At 41.3% G+C, this 24766-nt stretch overlaps 4 protein-coding genes across 6 annotated transcripts; 1 reads left to right on the top strand and 3 right to left on the bottom strand.

Moving 5' to 3' along the window:
* Positions 1-211: 211 nt before the first annotated feature.
* LOC6505992 (NADH-quinone oxidoreductase subunit B 2) lies at positions 212-1039 on the bottom strand. The gene has a single exon (XM_001964708.4). It carries the CDS (start codon positions 893-895, stop codon positions 260-262), a length of 636 nt encoding a protein of 211 aa, XP_001964744.1. The 5' UTR covers positions 896-1039; the 3' UTR covers positions 212-259.
* An 11687-nt stretch (positions 1040-12726) lies between these two features.
* On the top strand, positions 12727-17244 carry LOC6505535 (protein TRC8 homolog). Of its 2 annotated transcripts, none has more exons than XM_014905212.3 (7): positions 12727-13991; positions 14668-15238; positions 15297-15837; positions 15894-16068; positions 16268-16464; positions 16523-16723; positions 16782-17244. In XM_014905212.3, exons 1-7 carry the CDS (start codon positions 13544-13546, stop codon positions 17109-17111), a joined length of 2463 nt encoding a protein of 820 aa, XP_014760698.1. In that variant the 5' UTR covers positions 12727-13543; the 3' UTR covers positions 17112-17244. The 2 variants fall into 2 exon arrangements, with proteins under 2 accessions (XP_014760698.1, XP_001964741.1); XM_001964705.4 differs by having other exon boundaries at positions 16283-16464.
* Positions 17245-17538: 294 nt separating this feature from the next.
* Positions 17539-22011, bottom strand: LOC6505989 (F-box/LRR-repeat protein fbxl-1). Of its 2 annotated transcripts, XM_001964704.4 has the most exons (7): positions 21947-22011; positions 20927-21169; positions 19393-19717; positions 18712-19330; positions 18492-18659; positions 18229-18432; positions 17539-18165 (listed from the first exon to the last, which is right to left on the bottom strand). In XM_001964704.4, exons 2-7 carry the CDS (start codon positions 21011-21013, stop codon positions 18030-18032), a joined length of 1539 nt encoding a protein of 512 aa, XP_001964740.1. In that variant the 5' UTR covers positions 21014-21169; positions 21947-22011; the 3' UTR covers positions 17539-18029. The 2 variants fall into 2 exon arrangements, with proteins under 2 accessions (XP_001964740.1, XP_014760871.1); XM_014905385.3 differs by lacking the exons at positions 20927-21169; positions 21947-22011 and adding an exon at positions 20125-20331.
* Positions 22012-23438: 1427 nt separating this feature from the next.
* LOC116656604 lies at positions 23439-24721 on the bottom strand. Its single transcript, XM_044714320.1, has 5 exons — positions 24526-24721; positions 24372-24461; positions 23955-24311; positions 23655-23897; positions 23439-23596 (listed from the first exon to the last, which is right to left on the bottom strand). Exons 1-4 carry the CDS (start codon positions 24715-24717, stop codon positions 23733-23735), a joined length of 804 nt encoding a protein of 267 aa, XP_044570255.1. The 5' UTR covers positions 24718-24721; the 3' UTR covers positions 23439-23596; positions 23655-23732.
* Positions 24722-24766: the final 45 nt, after the last annotated feature.

Raw genomic sequence — 24766 nt, forward strand, 5'->3', positions numbered from 1 at the left:
GTGCAGGTGAGCACGAGCCCTATTTCGCTGACTAGGCGACTTTTCAGTCAGGAAAAAAGGATTATCTGCACATCCTGGAACTGATGCGCTTAACTCCTTGACTTTGTTTTGGGATTAGTGGATTAACCAATGATCTGCGGCAGGACTAAGAAAGACCACGACACTATATAGAAGAAGGTGATACGATTTCATGGAGGTAAACATTTTTGAATATATTCTCTAATACTTTATTGACTTTCGTTAAAATAATGTAATACATCTATTTTCTGTACCACATCTGGATGGTTCGCATTCGCTTAATTTTCTTTTGCAGCTGCAATATTCCATACATGAGAGCCTCGGCGGTGGGCGGGCAGCCCGGAACGTATATGTCCACCGGAACAATCCGATCACAGCCACGCACCACCGAGTAGGAGTAGTGATAATAGCCCCCTCCGTTGGCACAACTCCCCATCGAGATGACCCATCGCGGTTCCGGCATTTGGTCGTAGACTTTCCTCATAGCCGGAGCCATTTTATTGGTCAGTGTTCCGGCCACAATCATGCAATCCGCCTGACGGGGAGAGGCGCGGAAAACCACTCCATAGCGATCCATGTCGTATCTAGGAGCGGCGATGTGCATCATTTCCACAGCACAGCAGGCCAGGCCAAAGGTCATGGGCCAAATCGAACCTTTGCGGCCCCAGTTCAACAAGTCATCCAATCTTGCCACAGTCCATTCCGCCCAAGTCTTCTGATCTCGTCCAAAGGGAGAGTAGCCCCATTTGGGCGGATATGGACACTTGAAATCATAAACTGGCAGTGTTCTCTGCTCCCGAAACCACTGGGATGGGACCACATGGCCACGGGAAAGGAGAAGCTTGGTAGCATCCTTAGACATTCTTAGCAATGACATGATTCTTCCAAAAACTGTCCCTAGTATTTCAATTTGATTCTATTCTCAGGAACAAGTCACTCTCTAAATTGTGAAATTTGTATATCAAAAACTATAAAAGAGGTTTGATAGTTGTGGCAGAGTAAGATTGATTCGTTTATAATAATTAAGTTTCTAATAATGATTTCAAATAGATATAGAATTCTGTGGGTCGTGTAGAAGAACTCCATTTCCTAATATTTTAAGGATATTGCCAAAGACATCCCAATATGTAAGAAACACCCTCATTCTTTCCATCATTTTTCATATATTTTATTCAAAATGTTTATCTATATACTTACTATACCTTCTGAACTATAGTTACTTTCCCAACTTTAAAATATTTCTCATACCAATATATTATCCACAAGAATGTCCCACCTTTAACGCCATCATACTCAATACTTTTTTAAAGTCTTTTTGAGACTACTTATGTTCCCATACTCATTTGGCTTTCCCATAACACCATCATTTCGCGTCAAAATCAATCCAAAAACTTAGGCACTCAACACTGGGCAGACAGGACAGGGCAGGGACAGGAATCGGAATTGGAATGGGAATCGCTGGGCTCATAAATACGCATGAAGCCTCCATTCATGCAGCATCGAAGCGAGATCATTTAAAAGGAAATTATTAGCTGATTGCAGCAGCGCCAACCCCTGCTGCTGGTCGTTGGATATTTAATGGGGACTGGGGACTTGGAGCCTGGGGATTGGGTATTGGGGAACCTGAGGACTGGGAAATGTGGACATGGAGCAGATGCATCCGCAGAGAGCTTACGCAATCTATGCTCGGGCTCATTACGAAGGCACACACAGAGCTAGTGCACTTGAAGAAACTAGAATGCAGAATATGATTGGAAGATGATTTAACTTTGTTTTTTGAGGAGAAATAAGTACTACGTAGCACTCTTAATTTTTTACTCAAAACTTTCGGAAAGAACTCCATTAACTTTAAAAACATTCTCATTAGAGGCAACCCTTTTTTAAAATCTTCAAAATTATTTTATTTCTGAGTGTCAGAGTGGAGTCATGGCGCTGACGCAGCTGGCAATCAATAGTCGGTGGAAAAATGGCAACTGCCACTGTGGCTGCTGTGTCTTTTTGCGGTTTTTAATTAACGCTTTTGCACAATGCTTGTCTAATTACGCCTATGGTGCCACAGGCACGACAACAAAACGGCACCAACTACTAAATCATCAATATTGTCAAGCTGCAGCAGCTGCTGCGGCTGCTTCCACTGCGCTGCCTGCGAATCCTTCAGGATGAGCAATAGAAAAACGGTTGGCAAAAACCAAAAAAGCCAAAGGAGACAGCATACAGTAGACAGGGAACAGCCATTGACGACGATCATCGCATGGCAATTAGGCATTGACTGCATTTGATGCATCATTAATTGAATTAAATTTGCATTTAAATGTGCACCTATGAATGGGATATAGGATTCGAAGTCCCATTCGCGTTCTCGTTCGCATTCGATTCGATTCCCAGCCAACTCGTCTGCCCCGACAATGGGCTGATGAAGTCATATAGGCCCAGTTTGTGGCCACAACATCACAACTACCAGTGCACTGCGAACGCACAGCAAAAATGCCAATTTAAAATGGCTAAAATAAATTGGTTTCGTTCGGTTTTGTTCGCTCATCCGATGGCTGGCCAACGCAAAATAGACTATCATCAATTTAAAATCAATATGTCACATAAATTGGAAGGGAAATCAACGCCAAAAGCCGCCAACAATATTGGCCAAAGAAATAGTGGTCAAAAGGCAAAAAAAGGAAAGGATGTGAAATAAATAAGTAAGGGAAAAGGAGTCAGAGAAGAGTTTAGTACCATGAATTAAATACTCTTTATTAAACTTAATAAATATTTACTAAGTAGTTTGTTTTCCCATAACTTACTTTATAAGTAAATGGTATTTCTTATCTACCATATATTCTTTATTTTTGTATTACAAACTTAATGAAAAATGTAATATATATTTTCATTTAGAGTATTGTTTAAATGGACAATGGCTTTAGTCCACTGCGATTACTTTGCTATAATTCGTCGTCATCGTTGCTGCAGCTTCTGCTTCTGCTTCTGCTTCTGCTTCGGCTGGTGATGTTGCAGTTGCATTTGCAGTTGGTGACATCGTCGCTTGGGTTTTATTGGCCACTTTTGGCCACATCAGCGACAACGATGAGACAGGCGAGCTTCCTGTCCTCTAGCTGAACGTAGGATGTAGCCATACTCCAATATATATCTGTATATATATATGTATATCTGAGAGTGTATGGTGGACAACTTGCCATTATTATGCGCATGTTGCATTGCAGTGCATTGTTGCAAGATACTGTTGAGGTTGCTGTTGTTGTTGTTGTTGCCGGATTTGTCAGCGATCCTCAAAGTGATAAAAATTGCTCGTAAATCCTTAACGAGTGGAACTAACACGCGCTGACTGGCTAGCTGCTGGCTTGTTGACTTGGCTTACTGGATCGCTAACCGAAAGTTTCCGCTTACGGCCCCCGCATCCGCATCCGCACACCACATTTGTCTTTTTAGTGAACTCCTAAAACTCCACAACATGCCAAATGAAACAATGGCCGATCCGCAGACCGAAATGGACGCGCTCATCTCTTGATCTGCATTGTTAGCAGACGGCCGAAAGGAGCAACAGGAGCAGTGTCAGGAGGAACTCTTTGCATCCAGCTCAGCTCGCACCGCAGCGTTGCTCTTGGCCAGTTTATGCATCACCAAACACCAAATTGACTCCATTAAATTCCAATTGTGCCAATGTTTTTTGGCGTCGGGGGAGTATCGGCCAAGCTGATGATATTTTGTTGCAACAAAGTAGAAGAACATGGCCAAATAGAAAGGATTTTAATGGCAATCAGGTTTCAAAAATTCTCCAAAATAATGTTATATACACTAATTGATAAAATGAAATGTAAAACCTCACAACTAGCTATAGCCACTGATAAACCACACAATTAAGCCTTAATGCGCGCCAGATAAAACGCTAATTTAACAACCCCACACAAGAAGTAAAACCAAAGTTACAGGTTAACGTAAACAAATCAGATCGAAACCATATGGTTAACCAATTAAAGATGCAAAAGACAAAAGCCAAGAAAAAACCAACTGACAATAAAATCAACAAATTTTCGTATTTAACGATCGGCAAATTAACATACATTTACACATGCCGGGATCGAGGAGCGGGACAAACGGGTTTTCTGGCTTTTCGAGGCGGGCCACCGTCAGTCAAATGGACCGACCACCCAAATGAGAGAGGGGTATTAGTGTTGGCAGTATAAAAAATAAAAAAGAATTAAATAAGGATTAAAAACTAAAAAAAAAATCGTATATCTTCAAACAAATATATGTAATAATAATGATTATTTTTACGATATTTCTTCACGGAAGTTTTACAAATAAAGAAAAGTAATTAAGAAATATAGTATTAATCCTTAAAAAAATTACTTATACTTCTCTTAAAATTAATATTTAATATTTTAATGCTGAACTACTAAAAACCATTTATAAATCTTAAAAAATCAGCCAAATAAGCATCACTGAACCACAGATACAGAGACAAAAGAGTATAAAATAATGGGGAGCTGCTCCACTAGCCTCACTTGTTGGCTTGTATGTATAAGTAGGTGTTGACAGTTCGTTATAATAATAACTACTTTAAAATAAAGCCCGGCCAGAGCCGATAATTAATTGCGAACGATTAATGACAATGTTATCTAAGCGAATGACAAACGCCGCGGGGGCTGAGACCGAAAGGCGGACGGAGTGCTCCACTCGTCGCCTTCTCGCTCGAGTTCAGATGAGTTCAAGCATAACCCCTCTGCCTCATTTTGGGGGCGTGGCAAGTGCCTGCTGTTTTCAGCTAACTGCTTCGCTTAATTGGCGAATGATTCAATAAGCAGATTCATCTTAAATGTATTTTTTACTCCCCCACCCCACAGTGGCGGCCCCTTTGATTATGGAATATGTGGTTAGTATGTAAAACACACAAAATCCTTTTAATACATAATGTCATATGCACATCACTTACCACCAAACATTTGTATTTGTCTTTGTCTTGGGACTGTTTGCTTTTGTTTCTCGGTTTTATTTTTTTTTTCACCCCAACCCCCAGTACTTTCACTTTTCCGCTCTCCGGCGGATAATTAATGTGCTCCTCGACCCGGAGTTTCCATAAGTAGGGTGCTTTAAATGTCCCCTCCTAATACATAATTACGTTGTTTCATTAAAAGCATTAGCAGCCACCATATTTCACCCGAGTTCTGGAGTAGGGATCGGGATCTGTTTTGAAGTGGAGGTGTCTCCTATATGCTAGCTGCCGCTCTTGATTTATCGACATTAGTTCGGATAGTTTGGATGCCTTTTTCGTGGGTGGCAACTAGAGAGGAACATGGTTTTTTAGAGGTAAGTTGACTAATAAAATTACGTTATTTCTAAAACAGAATTTATAAATATTTAATATTATTTTTCTTACTTTTGAAAATAAGCCAAATAAGCTAACTTTGAAAAGGTATATATTACTTACTACTACTTATTATATTTACTATAACTAAAAAAAATATATATTTAAAATTTATTATAATAATTTATCTGAAAATAAAAAACTAAAGAAAAAATAATTTTTCCATCTCTATTGTATGATCTTCTGGCGTTATGGATTATTAATGGAATGGGTTGTGAACGGGCAGATGAGGTGGCATTGATCACTCTTAGCTCCCCTTGGACTTTTTCCCCCTATTTGATATTTTTCCTGAGTGGAAGGGAGTGGTGCGAAACCGACTAATGCAATCTCAAGTATGTGCGACACGCTGGCTGGGATGGCTGCAACATGTGGCTGGATGCTGGAAGCCGAATATACATACTTACTGGATCTCGGGGTATATGTGCTCTATATGTGAAGTGGCATAAAAAGATGCACTCGGCCGTCGAATTTATGGGATGCGGCATGTTGCCATTGGCCTGATGCTCGCACGCATTTAAATACCTAATAAAAGTTACACTTGAAAATTAATGAGCAGCGTTTTCAGCATTTATGGAACACGACAAAGTGACAACACTTGAATTAAGTTGTTCCCGAACCCGAACTCCAACTCCATTTCTCTGACAACGTTTTGGGATGTCAGATGCTGAGATTTCGTTTTAGTTGGCGCAATAAATTTTGTGGTTTAATGGGGCGGGCTATGGCAGTTTCAGGCAGTAGAAGCAGCAGCAGCAGCAGCAGACTCTGCGGCATGACTCTGAAGTTTTTCACTTTGATATTCGAGCGTCTATTAATGAAAACGTCGCGCTGCATTGGGGCGGCCTTTTTTGGCCTATTTTATAGGGCACACTTCCTTTTTTAATGCAGCCGAACGGGCCGCAGTCTAAAGGCGCATAAACGAGGCTATTAAAGTGACAAAAATTGACACTAATCATGCTCGGTTGCCAGCCAAAAGGGTGGCCGCCCATTTGTTTTGGAGGCCGAGAGGCAGAGTCCACATTTTGTTGGCCTGTCATGTTTCAGGCGGTTGGTAATTTATGTCTTAACACTTACAGATCGTTAGCAAAATGTACAGGGGAAAGGGTTAGGTCAGTGCTGGTTAAGAGAATGGATGGAAAATTATAGTACATATAAGATTTCCAGACCCTAATCTTTTTATAAAACTCACTACATATATGCATAATATATGGATTCAATAAACTAAAGTATAAAATTGAATAAGAGCCAACTTAATATTTAAATTATGTAAATTTGCGTCAATTATTCAAAATAACAGCTATCAATTGCGAATGCAAGAAATCAACACCATCCATCCGAGATAGCCGGGCAATAGCAACACCATCGCTAAACGCACCAAAGTAAATTGTTCGATTAATTGGATTTTAACAGCGACAAGTAGCCGCCTGGCCAGGACAACAGACAAAGGCAATAAAAAAGAGTGCCGGGAGGGGGTTGGCCAAGGGAGGGTGGCAACTTCAAGGAGTGGTATGGGGGGCGGAGAAGAGACACAAACCAGCAGCAACATTCCCAAGCAGCTAAAACAGCAAAGGCAGACATGAACTCTCGCTGCAGAGCGAAATAGAGATGAATTTACAGCTACAAATCGCTTGATCAGTCAACATTTTAGCAACGTCTAATTGTCAGTCAGTCAACCAGACTGACAACAACGGCAATGGCAATCCAACAACAGCAGCAGCAGCAAAAGCAGCAACATCAACGGCAACAGCAACAGCAACATCAACCAGAGTGGGACGGCAGCAACATCGGCCAGCACAGGCAGCAACATCGACAAAAAGAGGCCCAAAGTTGAATTTTTATTGTTGTCACAGCAATTTCAATTGGTTCGATGAGCATTCCAGCATTGCACGCGGCCAACTAGCGGAGCAAACGAAGGAAATACAACGTACAATAAAACCAAATCAAATGAAAATAAAAACAAAAACTGGCATAGAGAGAGGACACACTGGAGGAGACACAGCTCCATCATCGATATTATGTCGCTGGCAGACGATTAATGATTGCCAAGGTGAAGATCTCATCGACAAGCGTTTGCCTCTATCTTTCGGTTTTTATGTACAGTAAAGCATTCATATAGTGAAAAATTCAACATTTTTATTAATTTTATTTTCTAATCAATAACAATTTGATATAAAACATTTCGTGATATTATTAAGAGAGTAAAACTTTTCAAAACTTGTATTTTATCAACAGCTAAACGTATTATTTCCACTCTATAAATTATTATAACTTTATAAAACCTTTTTATATAACGTGTTAAAATCTTTTTTATTTCGTTATTATTTTTTACATTTAATTATTCTTTAGTTTTAAGAACTGTTAATGATTCCTTTTACACTCCAAATTATAGATTCTTTGAACTTAATAATAAAAAACCTTGCAAATAACTTTTTATATTTTAATAGTTTAATCATTTATTTTAATACAAGTTTCTAAAGTTCCTTTAAGAGATCTGAAAATTCAATGTTACTTGAAAAAAACTTTATTCTCTAAAATAGGGCTTAGTAAATATGTACTTCTCATAAAATTATGGATCTAATAATTATAACATTTCACATTTCATACAGTTCTATCTATTAAAGCCAGACTGTATTACAATTTTTTGCTGCAGCTCAATGTCAGTCCGTCAGTTTGTCAGTTCGTCAGTCTGTCAGTGTCGTCGGGCCAAAGCGAGCAACGTCTCTCTCCCCAACACTTGGTATTTATGCCAATTAGTATGAAATTTCTTACGTGCCCGCAGACAGCGGTTGCCGTCCCAGCGAAGATCCAAGATCCAGGTCCAGAGCTCCATCCTCATCACAAGCCATAGGCTGCTTCCGCTTAAACTGGTCCAGTTTCATTTCTCGATTTCACCCTAATGCCATCCAGCTACCGTACCCAGTATCGCCTGTCTCTTATTGTCTCTCCACGGGCTTAGCGCCATTTTTGTCGCGCTTTTCTGACTTTGGCTAATCTGAGTGCTTAAATCGCCCGATCCGAAAATATTTCGTATTCAATTCGCATTGGCCTTCTTTCTACAGAGGCTTGAATGCATAAAAATGTAATTCAAATATGCAACAATCTGCGGTTTAACAGCCAAGAGATTTAACTTTCCTTACAGCAGAAATAAAAATGTTTAAATTAAAGACTTGAAAAACCCATAAATAGTATTTGATTAAAATATAACTTATTAAATTAAAATTATTTAATTTTCAATAACAACCTAGCCCGAAATATGTATAAAGTATACCCTTAAAAAAGACCGAAAAAATCCAATTACTCCCGAAAGTAATCCCCCTCTTATAAGCTCAACAAGATCCCTTTGTTTACTTACCTGATGGAGAATAAAACTACCAGCTTGGCCGACAACCACTTCGTTACAGCCTGCTCCAATTAAGTTTTACTCGCACCCATGCTGACTGCAGTCCGACAAATTTCCAAAACAATTTTCCGCCCAGCAAGTGTGACTCGTTAGGCACTTCGGCGATGTGGTGTGGCTATAATTGAGCAATTATTCATTCAAATGGATTGCCAATTTCGCCGACCAGCCCACAACAGTGAATCCACCTCGGGGCCAATTTAGCGGATCGAACTGCAATTGCGATTGCAATTATAAAACAATCACTTGTCGGGCTAGGCGGCTCCTGGTCGCCACCTTTAACGGCTGCCCATTATTTCTGGATCCCATCCTTGTTTTATTCACTCGCTTCGTTTTTCCTTTTTTTTTTGTTTTTGGGGCGGCGACCACGCAAATTGTGCTTACTTAATAAGTCGTACAACCTGCTAATGTGAGCAATTTACCAAAGGAACGCGCTCCGCCCGGTGGTGGCGGTGCTACCGGTGGTGCAGGTTCCGTAGCTGGTTCTCTTCTGTGGCTCCTCTGTGTTTTTCTGTGGGTCCTCGCCTCGCGCATGCGCAACCTGCGATTGCAATCTGCAAAAAGCCAGGCCAGAATCCACGAGGCAGTGTGTGTGAGTGCGCACAATAAAAAGGTGCGAGCTTAAAGAATTTATGGGCCAGCCACGGTCGATAAGGTGAACTACAAAATAAAATCAAAAAAAAGAAGAAGAGAAAAATACAAATAAAAATAAAATAAAATACAAAGGAGGAGCACTTCGTGCTGGCAAAACAAAGTCGCTGGGACAGCGCACCTAATTATTATAAATAAACCAATCGAACAATAAAGATCTGCTGGCCAACTTTCCACGAAATGTGCACAGTGGCCATAAGAACTTAATCGCAAATGAGATTCCGGGCCCGGTCGAGTCCCAAAACGGAGGCTGAAGCCGGCAACGCCATCGATAACACAATCGATGATGAGGCGGCTCCGTTCGACTCCGTTCGAATGCGATCCCATCCCATCCGATTCGATCCCCATCCTCATCCCAATCCGAGTCCAAGCCTAACAAGCGGCTTGATGGGCCAGCAGGAGCCAGTCGGCTGGATTAATCGCTGACATGGTCCGGGGGAAATTCTGGCGGGCCAAGGGAGTGACTCCCAAAATGTCCACGCCTACACTGGAGAAAAAGAAAATTTGAATTATGGAGAAATACTTTGTTAACTTTATTCTTTACCCAAGAGAATACTGCACATTTTCTCTCGGTGCAAGTCCTTGGAGCTGCAGATAAGGCGCTGACGTAGTTAAACATATTGTAATTGCTGGGCTGCCACAAACGGGTTTCCATCCCAGACCGCGGTCTGGTCATTGTTTTGGAGAGGCCTCCCTATCTTGCCCCGCATCAGATTACCACTCTATGTGCAGACAAAGGCGCAGCAACAGCCAATAAATGGAAGGCGTCGTTGTCGTCCTCAAATTCAGCCCCATACCTCCGATCCGAATCCCGATCCTTAGCCTCGCCTCGCTGTCGTTACGGCCTTTGATTTTTGTGGATCAGGCCCAGCACAGTAGCCGTTCGATAATTTGCTATGGCATTCCAAGTGTATGTCTCCTTATCCCGCATGTCAATCAAGCTCCTAATTATTCGCCGAATGCAAAAGATAATTGGACCGTCGTTTTTGGGGCCAGCCCCTGGACCAGGCCAAAACCATTTCAATATAACATACGAGCCAGTTCCGCAGCAAGACAATTATGACAACCTCCAAATTTCGAAGACATCCAATTAAATCAAAGGGAAAACGGAAAAGGAAATGGGAAGAAGTCGAGTATTTTTGGAATATGATTAAGTGCGAATATTTTTAGTTTGAATGTCTTTTTTTGGGGCAATATTATAATATTATATGATGAATTTAATAAAGACTTAGTGCATTTTATAAAGATTTAAATCATGATAATCACCATTTATCTACATTTTTATGTATAAAAATTAGTTATACAATCAAAGATTTAAAACAATCGGTTTTCTGGATTTACTTATTTTAATTTATTTAATTTAATTAGTGGAAAAGGTATTTATTGGCCGAAAGCCACATCTCCAGAGAGCCCCATTGGCAGCGTTAACGGCAGCTAATTCATTTGGCGTCCCAGCAGGTTTCCAGCTGCCTAACTGCCTATTCCTATCCACCGGCTATCTGAAAGTGGTAATCATGCTGGGAACGCATTGCACTGGTTCACATGATCGCATATAGGTCCTGCTCCTGGAAGCACAGAAAGAAAAAGAGTATATTTTCCAGATCATAAATTGGATTAAATTATTTTGCTAATAGAGATATTTTGTTTAAATGACATTATCTCTTAAGAGGCAGAAATCCTAAAATATATTTAAAGCTTCAACATTTTTTCCTGTGCACCTCCAAGTGTAATGAAATCACACATAAATGGGGGAAAATGAAACTGCGATCGTAGCCACAGCAGTCAAAAGGAGGAAAACCAGAAGGGGGAATATGGAGCCTGAACGACATCGAGACCATCGACACTTTGTACGTTGTTGTGTAAAACGATTGGCGCGTTAATCAACGTACAAATTTCCGACTTATATGGCCAGCGAATTAAATCGTTCCCCCGAGATCGGCCAGCAGCCTTCCGACTCTGACTCCGTCTACAAGTCCGATTCCGATTCCGAGCCTGGTCAGCTGTCCGGCTGACAGCTGCCGATTAGAACTGGAGCGATAAATTATACAATTGCCATGCGTGAGACCCGCAAAGAGAGAGGATCCAATCAGATCGGTTCGGGAGCAGCTTCCATATCGAGGTCCTGGTCCCCGGGCTCACCGGCAATGACAATTACACTGATTACATTAAATATATGAGGCCCATATTTGGTATCCTCCGCTTGTCTTTGGGTGTGTTAACTGTTAGCGAGCTTCCACTAAAATCAACAAAAAAAATAATCTCGGTTCAACGTAATTTGTGCAATTTGCTGCCCCCTCAAGTATGCAACACGAATCGTTGTCCCAAAAACTCGTAAAAGCTATGCAAATTAGCAAGGACCTAAAATAGGTGAATGGAGGATAAGGAACGTGTTGTCCTGTGAAATGAATATTAGATACTCTTAAGAAAGTTTACTATAAAAAATGATCAAGAATTTATTCTAAATAACTTGTAAAAAACCTTCTGTCCATGACATATTAAAAAAAAAGTTTCTAAAACTCTTTCCGGCATTTTACAAACAAAATATTTTGATACCTTTTCCTATTCTTTAAATACAGAATAAAATCATGCATTTCCCGACTTGCGAATGGTTGTTTGTTATGACCTGGGCAGTTTGTTTAAAATTCTTGTGGCGCGGCATGAAAAATCAATTATGTTAGTTGAACTTTCCGAGCTAAACGCTAAACAATTGCGCATAATTACGAGTGTGTTGCGTTTGGGTACGAGACCAAAACGGAGCTGAACGGACCGGACTGCATTGCTGTTGCCTCAATTTGTGCATTTGCATAGGGAAATTAAGGCGGAAGGGATGGAGGACTCTGGTCGGGGGTTATGTGGCACAAACAAGTAGGAACAACAACAATTAAGGTTCAAAATGGCAAGAGTTAATGGCCGAGCATTTGAGGAAATGCACGTAAATAAATGACTTGGGGTCTGCGGATACGGATTGGAATTGGGCACATTTGAAAGAATGCAGAAAATATTTATACCGGGGAACCTTTGATAGAACTAGGAACTGCGGGCATTTTATACAATACGAGGAACGGAAGTAGGTTTTGAGTTCTTAGCTAGAAGCTTTGAACTTTTTGGCTTTCTTTTGGGGTATTAAAATATTTCTTTTTATAGTTTCAAACATTGTTCAAATAATGTATTTTTAAAGTAATTTTTTTTTACTTTATAAAAGTTCCACTCCCAATAAATATTTTTTATGCCCATAATTCTTTAGTAGGTCTCGCTTGATCAATCAAAAAGTAAATTTTAAGCTGTTTTGATTTAAATTTCCAGTACCATTGCCCGACACGCACACAATACGCCGCACCACCCAATGAGCGTAATTCAATTTCCCCCCCACCAAAATTGTTGGAACATCAGCCGGTTTAGTTTGAATTTCGCGCCAATTGCACTCGAACCGGTTAACAGTCGGCCCAGCCGCTTAAAAAACGTGTCATCGCTAGCGAAGTAAACACATTGTGCAACACTGGTTGCGCCTATCGCACGCGAAGAAGGGGAGGAGAAGTAGAGGAGAAAAACAAAATTGTGAAAAGTGTAAAGTTCGGGCAAAATCAAAGGAAAAGTCTGGCTACGAAGCAACCGATCGCTAACCCAACGAATTCGGGACACGAGAAAGACGAAAAAAAAATAGCGAAAAACAATACCACCTGGCCAGCCTGCCTTTTACCTCTACCTTTACCTTTCAATTTAATATTTTCCTACACACACACACACACACTGACACACAGACCCCCACACACTCGCAAAAGCCCTCACACAGCTGCGCATTCACTGTGAGATTCTTTTTTTGCGAAATCGAAAAATCCAAGACGAAGGCCACAAAACTCAACAGCAGCGCAAACAAACGCTCCAAATGCGTGGACCCAGATATTGAAAAGTGATTGGAATTCCAAACGAGTTGGAAATAGTGCAGAGTCACGCGGAATCAGCAAAAGATTGGATTTGCTCGCCATATCCGGAGGAGGACGAACAGGTGCAGGAACAGGAGGCGGAGGAGCCAGGAACCCGAGGCGCAGGAGCAGGAGCAGGAGCCGAGAACAGCACCCAGAACCTGGTGAAGCCATAGCCAAATAGCCATGTCCATGCGGACGAAGGTGCTCGGGCTGGTGGACGTGATGATGCGCGTGCCACCGGTGATGGTCATCGATGAAATTCTCAAGATTGGCATGGGTCTGCCCACACGCCTCTACCCGGATAAGTCCATTCCATCTGACAGTGCCACCGCCTCGTCCGAATCCCTGCCAACGGAAAGTCCATCCCTCAGCTCTGTCGACACCAGCCAGGACGCCTTCGCCACAATCAAGGCCTTCTTTGGCCTGGGCGAGGCAGCTGACCAGGTCACAGCGGCTGGCGGTGTGGCACAAGCCGCCCTGGAGCAGTCCATAGAGAATGCCTCCCGAAACGCGCAGTCACATGGAATGCTCAGCTCAGGATTCAACAACCTGATGGATGAGCTGGCACACGACGAGACGCTCTCCGCCATGCTCAGCATCACAACGGTCAAGTTCGTCATCTGCCTGTTCGGTGAGTTCAGAAGGGGTCAGCTCCGGTCACGGCTGCTCGACGCCGAGTGGAAGCGGTTCGATTTGTAAGAAGTGACTTGGCCCAGAGCAAATATAGTACATGAGCTGCGTCCATTGGACCTGACGTGGACGTTATTGCAATTCAGCAGATACATTTGTTTTCGCAAATCACGATTGAACCTCGATGTATGAGGAGCCTTTTATCAAAAGGCAAGATTTAGTTGGCACTTTTTACTTGCCACTACTTAGAGATAAGGACAAATGGTCCTAGGTCCTAAATCTAATCAATAACTAGGCGGAGTGGTACTTAGAATAGCCTACAAATGTAATAAGAAATACTAGGAAATAACATACCTGATTATTTTTATTTATTTACGACCTAAAGCCAATCAAACATTGTTTATAATATTTATTCTTTGAACTCGAGCTTTCCTGATTTTATATTTATTAGAATAAATATAGATTCTATTCTGGTAGAGCACAATTCTGTTAGAAGCTAGATTCTATTAAAAAATAGTACGAATGTACGTATAAATGAAAAAAATAAAACATACCATCAAGTTCATTCTGCGAACCGCTGACGAAACAATCTAAATCCAATGGTCGCTTATCGCCCAGACTTTGAACCCTTTGACTTTAAAACACGTAGTTGACTCACAAATTTCATGGTTTTGCAGGTTTCCTTTCCGCCGCTTGCATCTTCATGCTGTGGACCCGTCACCTGGTAATGGTCTACATGTTCCTCACCTCGCTCGGCCTGACCTTCCTCTCCTACTGGTCCAACGTGAGCGCTCTGGCCCTGATGGAGAAGAGTCCCTGCATTTTAGAAGATCTCATATCGCTCAATACGACGCGACTGTTAGACTCTGGAGGGGTGGTCATGTCGCTGGCGCCTCATCTTGTGGCCCAGTGGTTTATGGGAATGCTGTTTGCCTACATTCACCTGGGCCCCAGATTCGAGATGCTCCAGAAGTCCATGCCAATCATATTTGCTAGTCCCATTATGGTAGCGATGCTGCCACTGTCGCCGAAAGTAATCCAACACCTGCCGGTGGTGGCCGGCTTTACGCCCATTATCCTCACCAAGATCACCCTGATGCACAGTGCCATGGAGGCCAGTCGCACCGTTTACAATGGGTATCAGTATGCGATGAACTTTGTGTCCAACTTCGGCCTCTCCGCTCTCATCGAAAACGAATGGCAACGCTTAAATGTACCCAACGTCCTGAGGGTATTCTGGACAATTAGGTGAGTTTAGGAGCTCTGCCAACCAATGACACCAAGTACTTAATATCACTTCTTTCAGGATAATTCAAGGCGGCTATGCTTTGGTCACCGCGGAGTCGGAACAACCATTGGAGTTTATGGCAGCGACTGAGAAGCTTTTAGTCGACGGCTGCGAGACTCTGACCGCAGTCCTGGGAATGACAGGTGTCATCTCGATGATATGCCACTATATTGGACGGGGCTTTCAATGGTATCTACTCACCTACGACACCGATGAGGAGAAATCATTGGGCACAGTGTCTGCGGTACTCTTCTACATCCTCGCTCTGCAAACTGGACTTACCTCGCTGTCGCCGGATAAGCGGTTCGTGCGCCTATGCCGCAATCTGTGCTTGCTGATGACCGCCCTGCTGCACTTCCTGCATAACATTGTCTCACCCATTCTGATGTCTCTGAGTGCAGCTCGGAATCCCTCCCGAAAGCGTCATGTCCGTGCCCTCTCTGTGTGCGCTTTTCTCGTGGTGATGCCCTTGTCCCTGCTGTACTACCTCTGGACCCAGAGATCCATTTCCACCTGGTTGCTGGCGGTTACCGCATTCTCTGTTGAAGTAATCGTGAAGGTAAGTTCTCAAATGAGCTGAGTTGCTTTTCTTTTAAATGTCCTATTGCCTTGCAGGTGCTTGTATCGCTAGCTACTTACACGCTCTTCCTGCTGGATGCTCGCCGCCAGTTCTTCTGGGAGAAACTTGACGATTACCTTTACTATGTGCGGGCTTTCGGCAACTCGGTGGAATTCTGCTTTGGCATCCTACTGTTTATTAACGGCGCTTGGATACTGATCTTCGAGTCGGGTAAGTGCAGAGAGCGTCCTCGTCCAGTTACATTAACACATGAGCAGTCGAATCCATTGTCGCCAATCGAATTTCATTGGAACTTGTTCTCATCAAATCCGGAGCTTAAATCCATTGTGAGCGTCCAGCTTTTATGTTCAGTGTGCATGTAATATTTTTATTTGGTTGATTTTGTGTATCGATAACTATAACTTGATAGCCCAAAATGCTACAGGCGGCGCCATCAGAGCGATCATGATGTGCATCCATGCCTACTTTAACATATGGTGCGAGGCCAGAGCAGGTTGGTCGGTCTTCATGAAGCGGCGATCGGCGGTCCACAAGATCTCGGCCCTGCCGGAGGCAACTCCAGCTCAGTTGCAAGCCTTCGATGATGTTTGCGCCATTTGCTACCAGGTGAGAGTTCTTCAAAAAGCTTTTAAAAACACTTTCAATGATTGTTGTGACTTTGCAGGAAATGTACTCTGCTAAGATTACAAGATGCCGCCACTTCTTCCATGGCGTGTGCCTGCGCAAATGGCTGTATGTGCAGGACCGCTGCCCCCTGTGCCACGAGATTATGATGTATACGGACAAGGCGGAGGAAAGTACACCGGAAGCGGAACCAGCACCTGCGGCTCAAGCTGAACAGCCTCTTCGTATTTATCCCAGAGACGTGAGTACACATTGCTGCCATATGAGAATGAGTGTTATGGTTTCTTCAATCACTTTAGGATGGAAATAATGCCGGAGCTCCTCGTCGGTCACCTGAACGAGTACTTGGGGATGCGCCAGAAGCTGCCAACACCTCGAGCGCCGCAGTGGCGGGCGGAGCCGATGCAGCCACTTCTAATGTGGTGGAGCAGCCACAGGCTGTCTCGGAAACATGGCCACTGGCGGCCTCGGGAGGAACGAGCAATGTCAGTGCCAGCACCAGCAGTTCCAGCTACATCACGGCATCCACCCAGCCACCTCCACCAACGGCTACTTCAGCTGCTGCGGTCGCCACGGCGGCGGCCAGCAATACGACGCACATGTTCCGGATGTCGCAGGACCAGCAGTGAGCAGCTGGAAGATGCAATCCGCGTACCTTCTATATTTTCTTTATCTTATCACTTGGATATGTTCTGTGTGTTAGTGTACTTATGTAAAAATGCGAATTCTTTTTAGCAACAAGGGTTTCTCTATTCCTCTAAAGAGCAATCTTTTCCTACCACACAGCCAGACACCCGAACCCACGCACACCTTCGGTCGGTCCTCATTGGCACAGACATAGACATCCACGTATATACATATAACACACGCAGCCATGCTTATTTAAATTATATACCATGCATATAATAGCTCGCTGAACCATAAGATGGAGAGATAATTGAACCAGAGATCTATGTACGTTAAGTTTATGGTAAAAAGTTGATCCAAAAATGTTGAAACAGACACAAAAAAATGTAGGCCTAAGTTTACCGCGGATGAAACAGTGTAAAAAAAAAACCATCAGCAGATTTAAAACAAAACAAAAAATGAATGTGGTGAAGTCTGAAAATGATTTAATCAAGTTACCAAGTAAAAACTAGTTAAAAACAAAAACAAAAACAAAAAAACTCGAAATCAACTGATGAAAAAATGAAAAAAATACCTTACGTTGTATAATTTTGTAATGTAAAAATAACTTGAATAAGCAGATCCTTGTTTTGTTTTTATTTAAATTACCTATGTACGTTTATTTAGATTTAATGTAATTAAACGAAAGAAGCGGAAAATACAGAAAACAACAAAAAACAGTCTAATTTAAGCGAAAACACACAGAAACAATTGTGTAGCCTTTTGACTAGAGTCACTTGGGTGGGATAACAAGAATATTAACATTAACAGCAGTGTGTTTCATTAATAAGTTAATCATTTTAGAGTTTATACATTTCCAAGAGTTTCTAAAACAATATTCTTAACATTGAAACACTGCCTGTTGCTTCCGAATATCCATTTCAGTTGAAAATTAAATCATTGTAGTTGCGGAGCAAGTGATAAGGTGACACCCGACAGCAGGTGGTGGTTCGGACCACGGTAATACGATCAGCTCGCTCGAAGTTGGCTTTAACCGTCTCGTAGTAGCGACCATCGCTGGGAAATCAAAATTATCAAATTAATATGAGTTTTGTTGATAGGACTTTGTCTCCAACTCACCTGAGGACCATGCACCGCAGCTTGAGACACTTAACACGTAGAATATCAATGGCTTTTTGGCTTTTGTCCGAGAAACGAAGATTGTCCGGGTCCCAGCGCAACTCCAGTCGCTCCAAGTTGCCGCAGTTCGAGGCAATGGTGTCCATAAGCTGATCCACATGGATGTTTACACCCAGTTTCTCCGCAGTGCCCATCACAATGATCCTGAAGGTATATATTTTATTAAAATAAGACTCCAATCAGGTATAAAAAGTTTGACTTACTTGCAGTTTCCGAGCAGCGGCAAAATGCTCATCCAAAGTTGGTCCGTAATGTGGGGCATTCCGGAGAGACAGCAGGCACTCAATTGATGGCCCTGACGTTGTAGGAACTTCAGCAGACCCTCATCCGTGATGTTGTCCGAGGAGTCCAGATCCAATGAGATGAGGGATCTAAAAAAATCATTAATAAAGATTCGTCCTTGAAAGAATATTCTTAACCCACCGAGTAACTCCCGACTCCACCCACTGCTTAAGGACGCTGTCATTGAAACCATTGATCTGTCCAGCGGATAGGAACTTCAAGCTGGGTATACGGGTCAGCATGTCCACCAGGCACTCGGTGGACAGATCCGTGGCCGTGATGTCGAGCTCCTGCAGGGCACACTTGTCCCACTCGGCCTGCATCACAAACTCGGACTTCAGACTGGTTCCATTCATCAGGAGGCAGGTGAGCCGCTTGGATCTCTGGATAAGGGTCTTCAAAGTGGAGCCAGTGACTTTGTTGCAAAAATTAACCGCCAAGCATTCCAGCTGGATGCAGTTGGAGCTGAAGGCGTCGATGTGCGAGTCATCGATGAAATTGATGCCATAGAGATTAATCACGCGAAGATTGGGTGTGGCGGACTTGAGTTTGTGCACATTGATGACCTCATAGATCTCCTCCTCCTCCTCCTCGCACTTCTCATACGTGCCGATCAGATGGAGCACCTCCAGGCCATTGATGAAGTTGTAGATCTTGCGCATGAAGCCCTCCATGAAGATCACCTCCGACAGGCAGATGCACATGTACCGGAGCTTGGTGGGGAAAGCCTGCATTTCGCTGAAATCATGAAGCTGCATAGCTTCATGAGAAAAATAAATATAAATTAAAATATATTTTTATTTTGGAATAAGTAAGACCTACCTGTGGAAAAGTCCAACAGCATGTGGGTGAGATTGGGGCACTTGGCGGAGAGCTCATGGAGCACCGTGTGTGTGATCAGTTCAATGGGAAGTTCAATATACCGCAGGGTAGGTCCAAACCTGACGGATATCAGCTGGAGGAGCATCTCCAAGGAGCCGACATGCAAACCGGAGACCTCTGGCCGCAGGGACACATTCTTCCAGAGGCGAGTGTCGTAGGCGATCTGTCGCCATCGGCGACAAATCCGGGCCAGGCGGCAAATCTCGCGGTGCGACAGATACGAGAAGATGTGCAGCAGCACCTTGTCGGGCAGCTTCTCAATGGTCTGCGGGTAACGAAAATATTTTAATTACACCAGAAAAAATATATATTTAGATAATTATAGTTGTTAAATTAATTTTAAACGTTTTTAGAAAAGGTATTAGAATTCTAAAATTTTGAAAACTAAACTCAAAGTTTCGTGGTCTTCCATATTTCATTATTTTAGGACCCTTTTTCTGGAGCAGGATTTATATATTTCCCTAATTTCTATATTTTTTATTGGAATAAGAAGATGCCACTAACTTGTTGATTTTTGGGACAGAGAGAAATTATACATCACAAGATTCTCAACAATTATTTTCTGTGTATAAAAGCACTCATTTCGAAGCACTTTCTCTCCCAGCCTTTTTTTCTGGGACAGAGAGGAAGTAATACCCTATTTAAGTCCATTTTTTTTACAAGAACTCGTACCGTATCGGCAAAGGGACTGCGAACTGTGCCATCCGAAAGGTAAACCTGCGAGGCCTCGACCGCCAGTTGACCCCAAATATCCGTGGAAATATCCATTCCTTGACCGATATGTGCGTATATAGAGGGATAAGCACTTGCTTATATAAAATATAGATATAAACAGAGGAACACCACGCGTGGACTGGTCTGCCAGAGGAATATCCGTCGGACTGAGCTACTTTCGCGCTACTGCGAGCAGAGGAATCTCGTCAGCATCGACATCGGAATCTCCAAAAGACCCGCCAGGCAATCGACTCAAGAGAACCAGGTGCCTATTTATAGACGAGGGCTAGTAACGATCAGTAGAATGAGTCTGAGAGCAGTGGCTGAGATCTGTCTCGGATGCAACAGCTGTTTGGTGGATGCCACCACCGCACCACTCACGCACTCTCTCAACCACCCACCCACCTGGCGGGGGCTATACACAAATATTTACAACGCTGATTTGTTTTGTTTACGCAATGCATTAAAATACAACTGCATATATAAAATAAATTACTAAAAAGATACATGAAGGATATTTCTTGTATGATAAGAAGTTGCACCCCGCAGCTCGTCATACATGTCGTATGAGTGATATTTATTTCTTCAGACTCTTCAGTCATTTAATATTTAGTTTTAAAATGTAACATTATTTTTCTCTGTGCCTACAAGAGTTTGTATATAAGCACGCACGTTGCTTGCCAAAATTTAAATATATATAAGCGATCTGTCGGCTGCCAATGTTTTGTTTACTAAATATTTATATATCTTATATACTCACCAGTCGCGTCTTTCCCGCCGCACCGGGGTCGTCGCGTCCAATGGCTTGGGATGATGTCTGGGCTGCCAAAACATTCCAATTATCCATTGTGGTAATGGGAACTTGGCTAACTTATGGATGGGATCTGTACACTCTGGTGTAAATGTGTGTGTATTTTTGGATCCGGGTCCGGGATTCTACTAGTTCTATCTCTATGAAGGCAGTCGGCGCCGGTTTGTGTCACAGTGAGAGTATCGTAGGCGCCTAAAATATACTATATTTTTAGCAAGCATTCATTCATAAAAGAGCAGCATCTGAAAGGCTTTTCCAATTAGTCAGCTTGTGGTTTATTACTTTTAAGTAATTGCAAAAAAAAGATTTATGGCGTTGCTTGAGAGGCATTTTGGGGTGGATCTTTTATATTTTAATATATAAAATTTATGAAACTGTTTAAGCATTTATTTGCTTAAATCTATACACTAATTTCTGTTGCATTACACAGCCACTATTCTAAATCTAGGTTAAAAGCGGCAGACTACACATAATTACCCATGTTATTAATTGATTCTGTGTAGACACTCTACAAATAAATTAGCACGAAAACAAAAGCCATTAATTAATTACTTGTTGCCTGCCTCGCAGTCCGATTGCAGTCAGTTAATTAAAATAGCTATTTAATGCCACACTGCACCCAAGAGCTCGGATAAATTATGCAAAATTTTTGTTTATTTTCTGTATACTTTTTTTCCTGTGATCTTTTGATTTGCGAGTACACATCAAAATTTGTTTCACCCTTTGCCTGGGTTATTTATAGGCAGTTCGCCTGGCTCTGGCCGCAAATTTTTTGGGAGGCTGAACCACTCGACGACAATCACCGAAGAAAATGTAATGTAATTTCGTAACTTTCGCACAACAATGTGTTTTAAGGGGGGCGGAAATTCTTGGCAAATTGAAATTCAGCTTTCACTTATTCGATGGCGAATTACTTGCAAATTGGATGCACAAATTCTTAGGATATTGGTCGATCGTTACGCTATTTACCGGGCTATTTGTTCCGCGTACTTGACTGCTCCACAACTCTCTGGCAACTGAGAAAACTCAGGCGTCCGCGGAAAATGGTTTATGCCAAAATCCTCTCGTCTAGTTGGTCGGATGACTAGGATGGAGGGACTACCGCGGGCACAGAGGCGCTCCGGCTGATCTCTATATAGCGAGTGCAGGCGTCATTTGGCGCAGTCGGCAGATATGGCTAGTATATGTTCTATGAAAGAGCAGAAAAAGGGCAAATAGTAAAATTTAGTTTTACAAAAAAATAAATATAATAAATAATAAATTAAAAAGAAACACATTTTTTAAAATATGTGCCAAAAGTTAAAACATTTTTAACAAAAACAAGAAAGTTTTTTAAAGCAATTTCCAACTAGGTAGCAAGGCAATTTTACATTTTTTTAAGCATCTGATACATAGTCCATAACATGAAGGGTTTACAGGTGCATCTATATTATATCCTTATAGATATATGTATGTTAGATAAACATGCGTATTAAAGGCAATCCTCTTTATTTTATTGAAAATTAGATATAAACTTGTAAAAGGCATTAAAAAGTTTAATCTTCTGGTAGCTCTCGTTCTTTAAAACAGTCCAGACAGTTTAAAAAGACAATCCCTATTTCCTCATATATGAAAACAAATATTATATGTGCGGTTATATTAAAGAATATCTGGCTGTCCGCTCAAGAATCGGATGAAAATTGGAACGATACACCAATCTAAAGGTACTTTTGTCCTTTTATGTAGTTCCATACTTTCTGACGGCCAGCACTCAGAAAATTTAACAAAATATACATATATGTATAAAAAAAAATATTTTGTTCTCAGATTTTGATGCAGATTGATGGAGAATCGATCCAAAAATCGTTTAAGGTATTCCGCTCAAGAATCGGTTGGATATTGGCCAAGATATGGCTATTGCTGGGGGCCATATTGTGGTTTCTTGCTTTTTGAAGGGGATCCCCTAGGAAATTTTACAAAATATCTTTAAAATATTTTGTTCTCAGTTTTTGATGCAGATTGATGGAGAATCGATCCAAAAATCGTTTAAGGTATTCCGCTCAAGAATCGGATGGAAATTGGCCAAGATATAGCTATTGCTGGGGGCCATATTGTCCCTGCAAGCATTTTGAAGGGGATCCCCCAGGAAATTTAAAAAAAAATATATACAAAATAATTATAATTTGTTCTGCTTAATATCTCAGCCATTTTTTTTTAACCTTGGAAGTGCAGGTAAGTTCGGGTACGTTTGAAGTAAACGGAATGCTCGGATTATATTTCATTGGGAATGTATCTGTAAAATATAAATGTAAAATGTATCTGTAGAATGTTTTGTATCGTATATCAAAGATATATAAACTTATTTAGACCCATGGAACCGATTCTGAAACAGAATACTACAAAATACGTATATAATTATGTGATGTATAAGATACAACCATTTTGATTTATAAAAAGTAAGAAATCAACTTTAAAAAGTATATTTTAAGTTGAAACATTAAACTATTTATTAAATTAAAACTAGAACAGATTTTATAGTAAATGAATATTTACTAATCCATTTTGGCTCTTTTAGAGGGTCCTGCTTCGGATTCAATAGTATCCTCCTCTGAGCAATAGAACTGTGACAGTCCAACACGCCTACAAATTATATATATTAGTTATTTAAATTTTATAAAATATGTACATGAATGCTTACATGTTTTTTAAATTTTTGTGCATCAACTGCACAATGATAGTGGCCAATATCGCCACGAATTGAATGGCCTTTTGTGGGTTAACAAGGGTTTTGCTGGAATCCTTCTTCCACTCTGACATGGGTTTTGCTAACTAGCAAAGCGCCCACTCTTTCGAAATGGTTCGAATTCAACCATTTTAAAATCGTGCTCCTATCTGGATATACCTGGAACACGTTCCTCACAAAGGATTCCAAGCTGAGCAACTGAAAAGTTAAAAGTATTATTAAATATTTCTTTATAACATTTTTATTAAAACTTGCCTCATCTATGTATCGATCCTTCAAATCCTGTGGGACGTTGTCCTCGACTAACCTTTTAAATTTTGTTATATATGAAACATAATTATGTTTCGAAAATGAAACATCTAGATACAGGTGTGTTAAAATTGTATCTACATGACCTAATCTTAGTATGGTTCCACAAAAATGATGTAGATCATACAAGACCGGCACCTGTTTTTGTTGAAGGAAGGCTATTGCCTCCTGATTTGATGGGCATTTGTCCGCCACCGCGCCGGCCAATTTGTTTTTTAAGCGCAAATTATTTATTAAATTTAGGACTTCTTCCACACTATCCTTGATGGCGACGGAACCCAGTTTCCCTATCCCACTCGACATCTGAAAATAAGAATAATTATTTTAATAAATTAATTTAATTTGTGTACATTTTACACTTACAGATTTCAAATGAATGATTTGCAGGTGTCCATTTAAATTGGACGCCGCAATTGCAAATATTTTCCACCCATGGAAACTTTCAGGCGCATTCTGAAAAATAAAAATGTTATTATTATTTATTATATTATTATATTATTATTGTATTATTGCTTACTTGAATATGTTTCATGTGAAACTCATCGAAAGCGATGAAAAAAGGTTCATCGCCTTCGATGATGAAGTTTAGGTTACTGCTCATGTTTACCTTCCCTTGCTCCAAATCCAATTTCCGCTTCTCCATCCATACTTTAAAAGCGTGGGAGAAATTATCATTTTCAAACATTTTTAAATTAAGTGCGAACTCCATGGCGGGTAAATAATGGTAAAAAAGAATGGTAAATAAAGAATCAGCTGTT

This window comes from Drosophila ananassae, chromosome 2L (assembly GCF_017639315.1).
Source record: "Drosophila ananassae strain 14024-0371.13 chromosome 2L, ASM1763931v2, whole genome shotgun sequence".
NCBI classification, from domain to species: domain Eukaryota; kingdom Metazoa; phylum Arthropoda; class Insecta; order Diptera; family Drosophilidae; genus Drosophila; species Drosophila ananassae.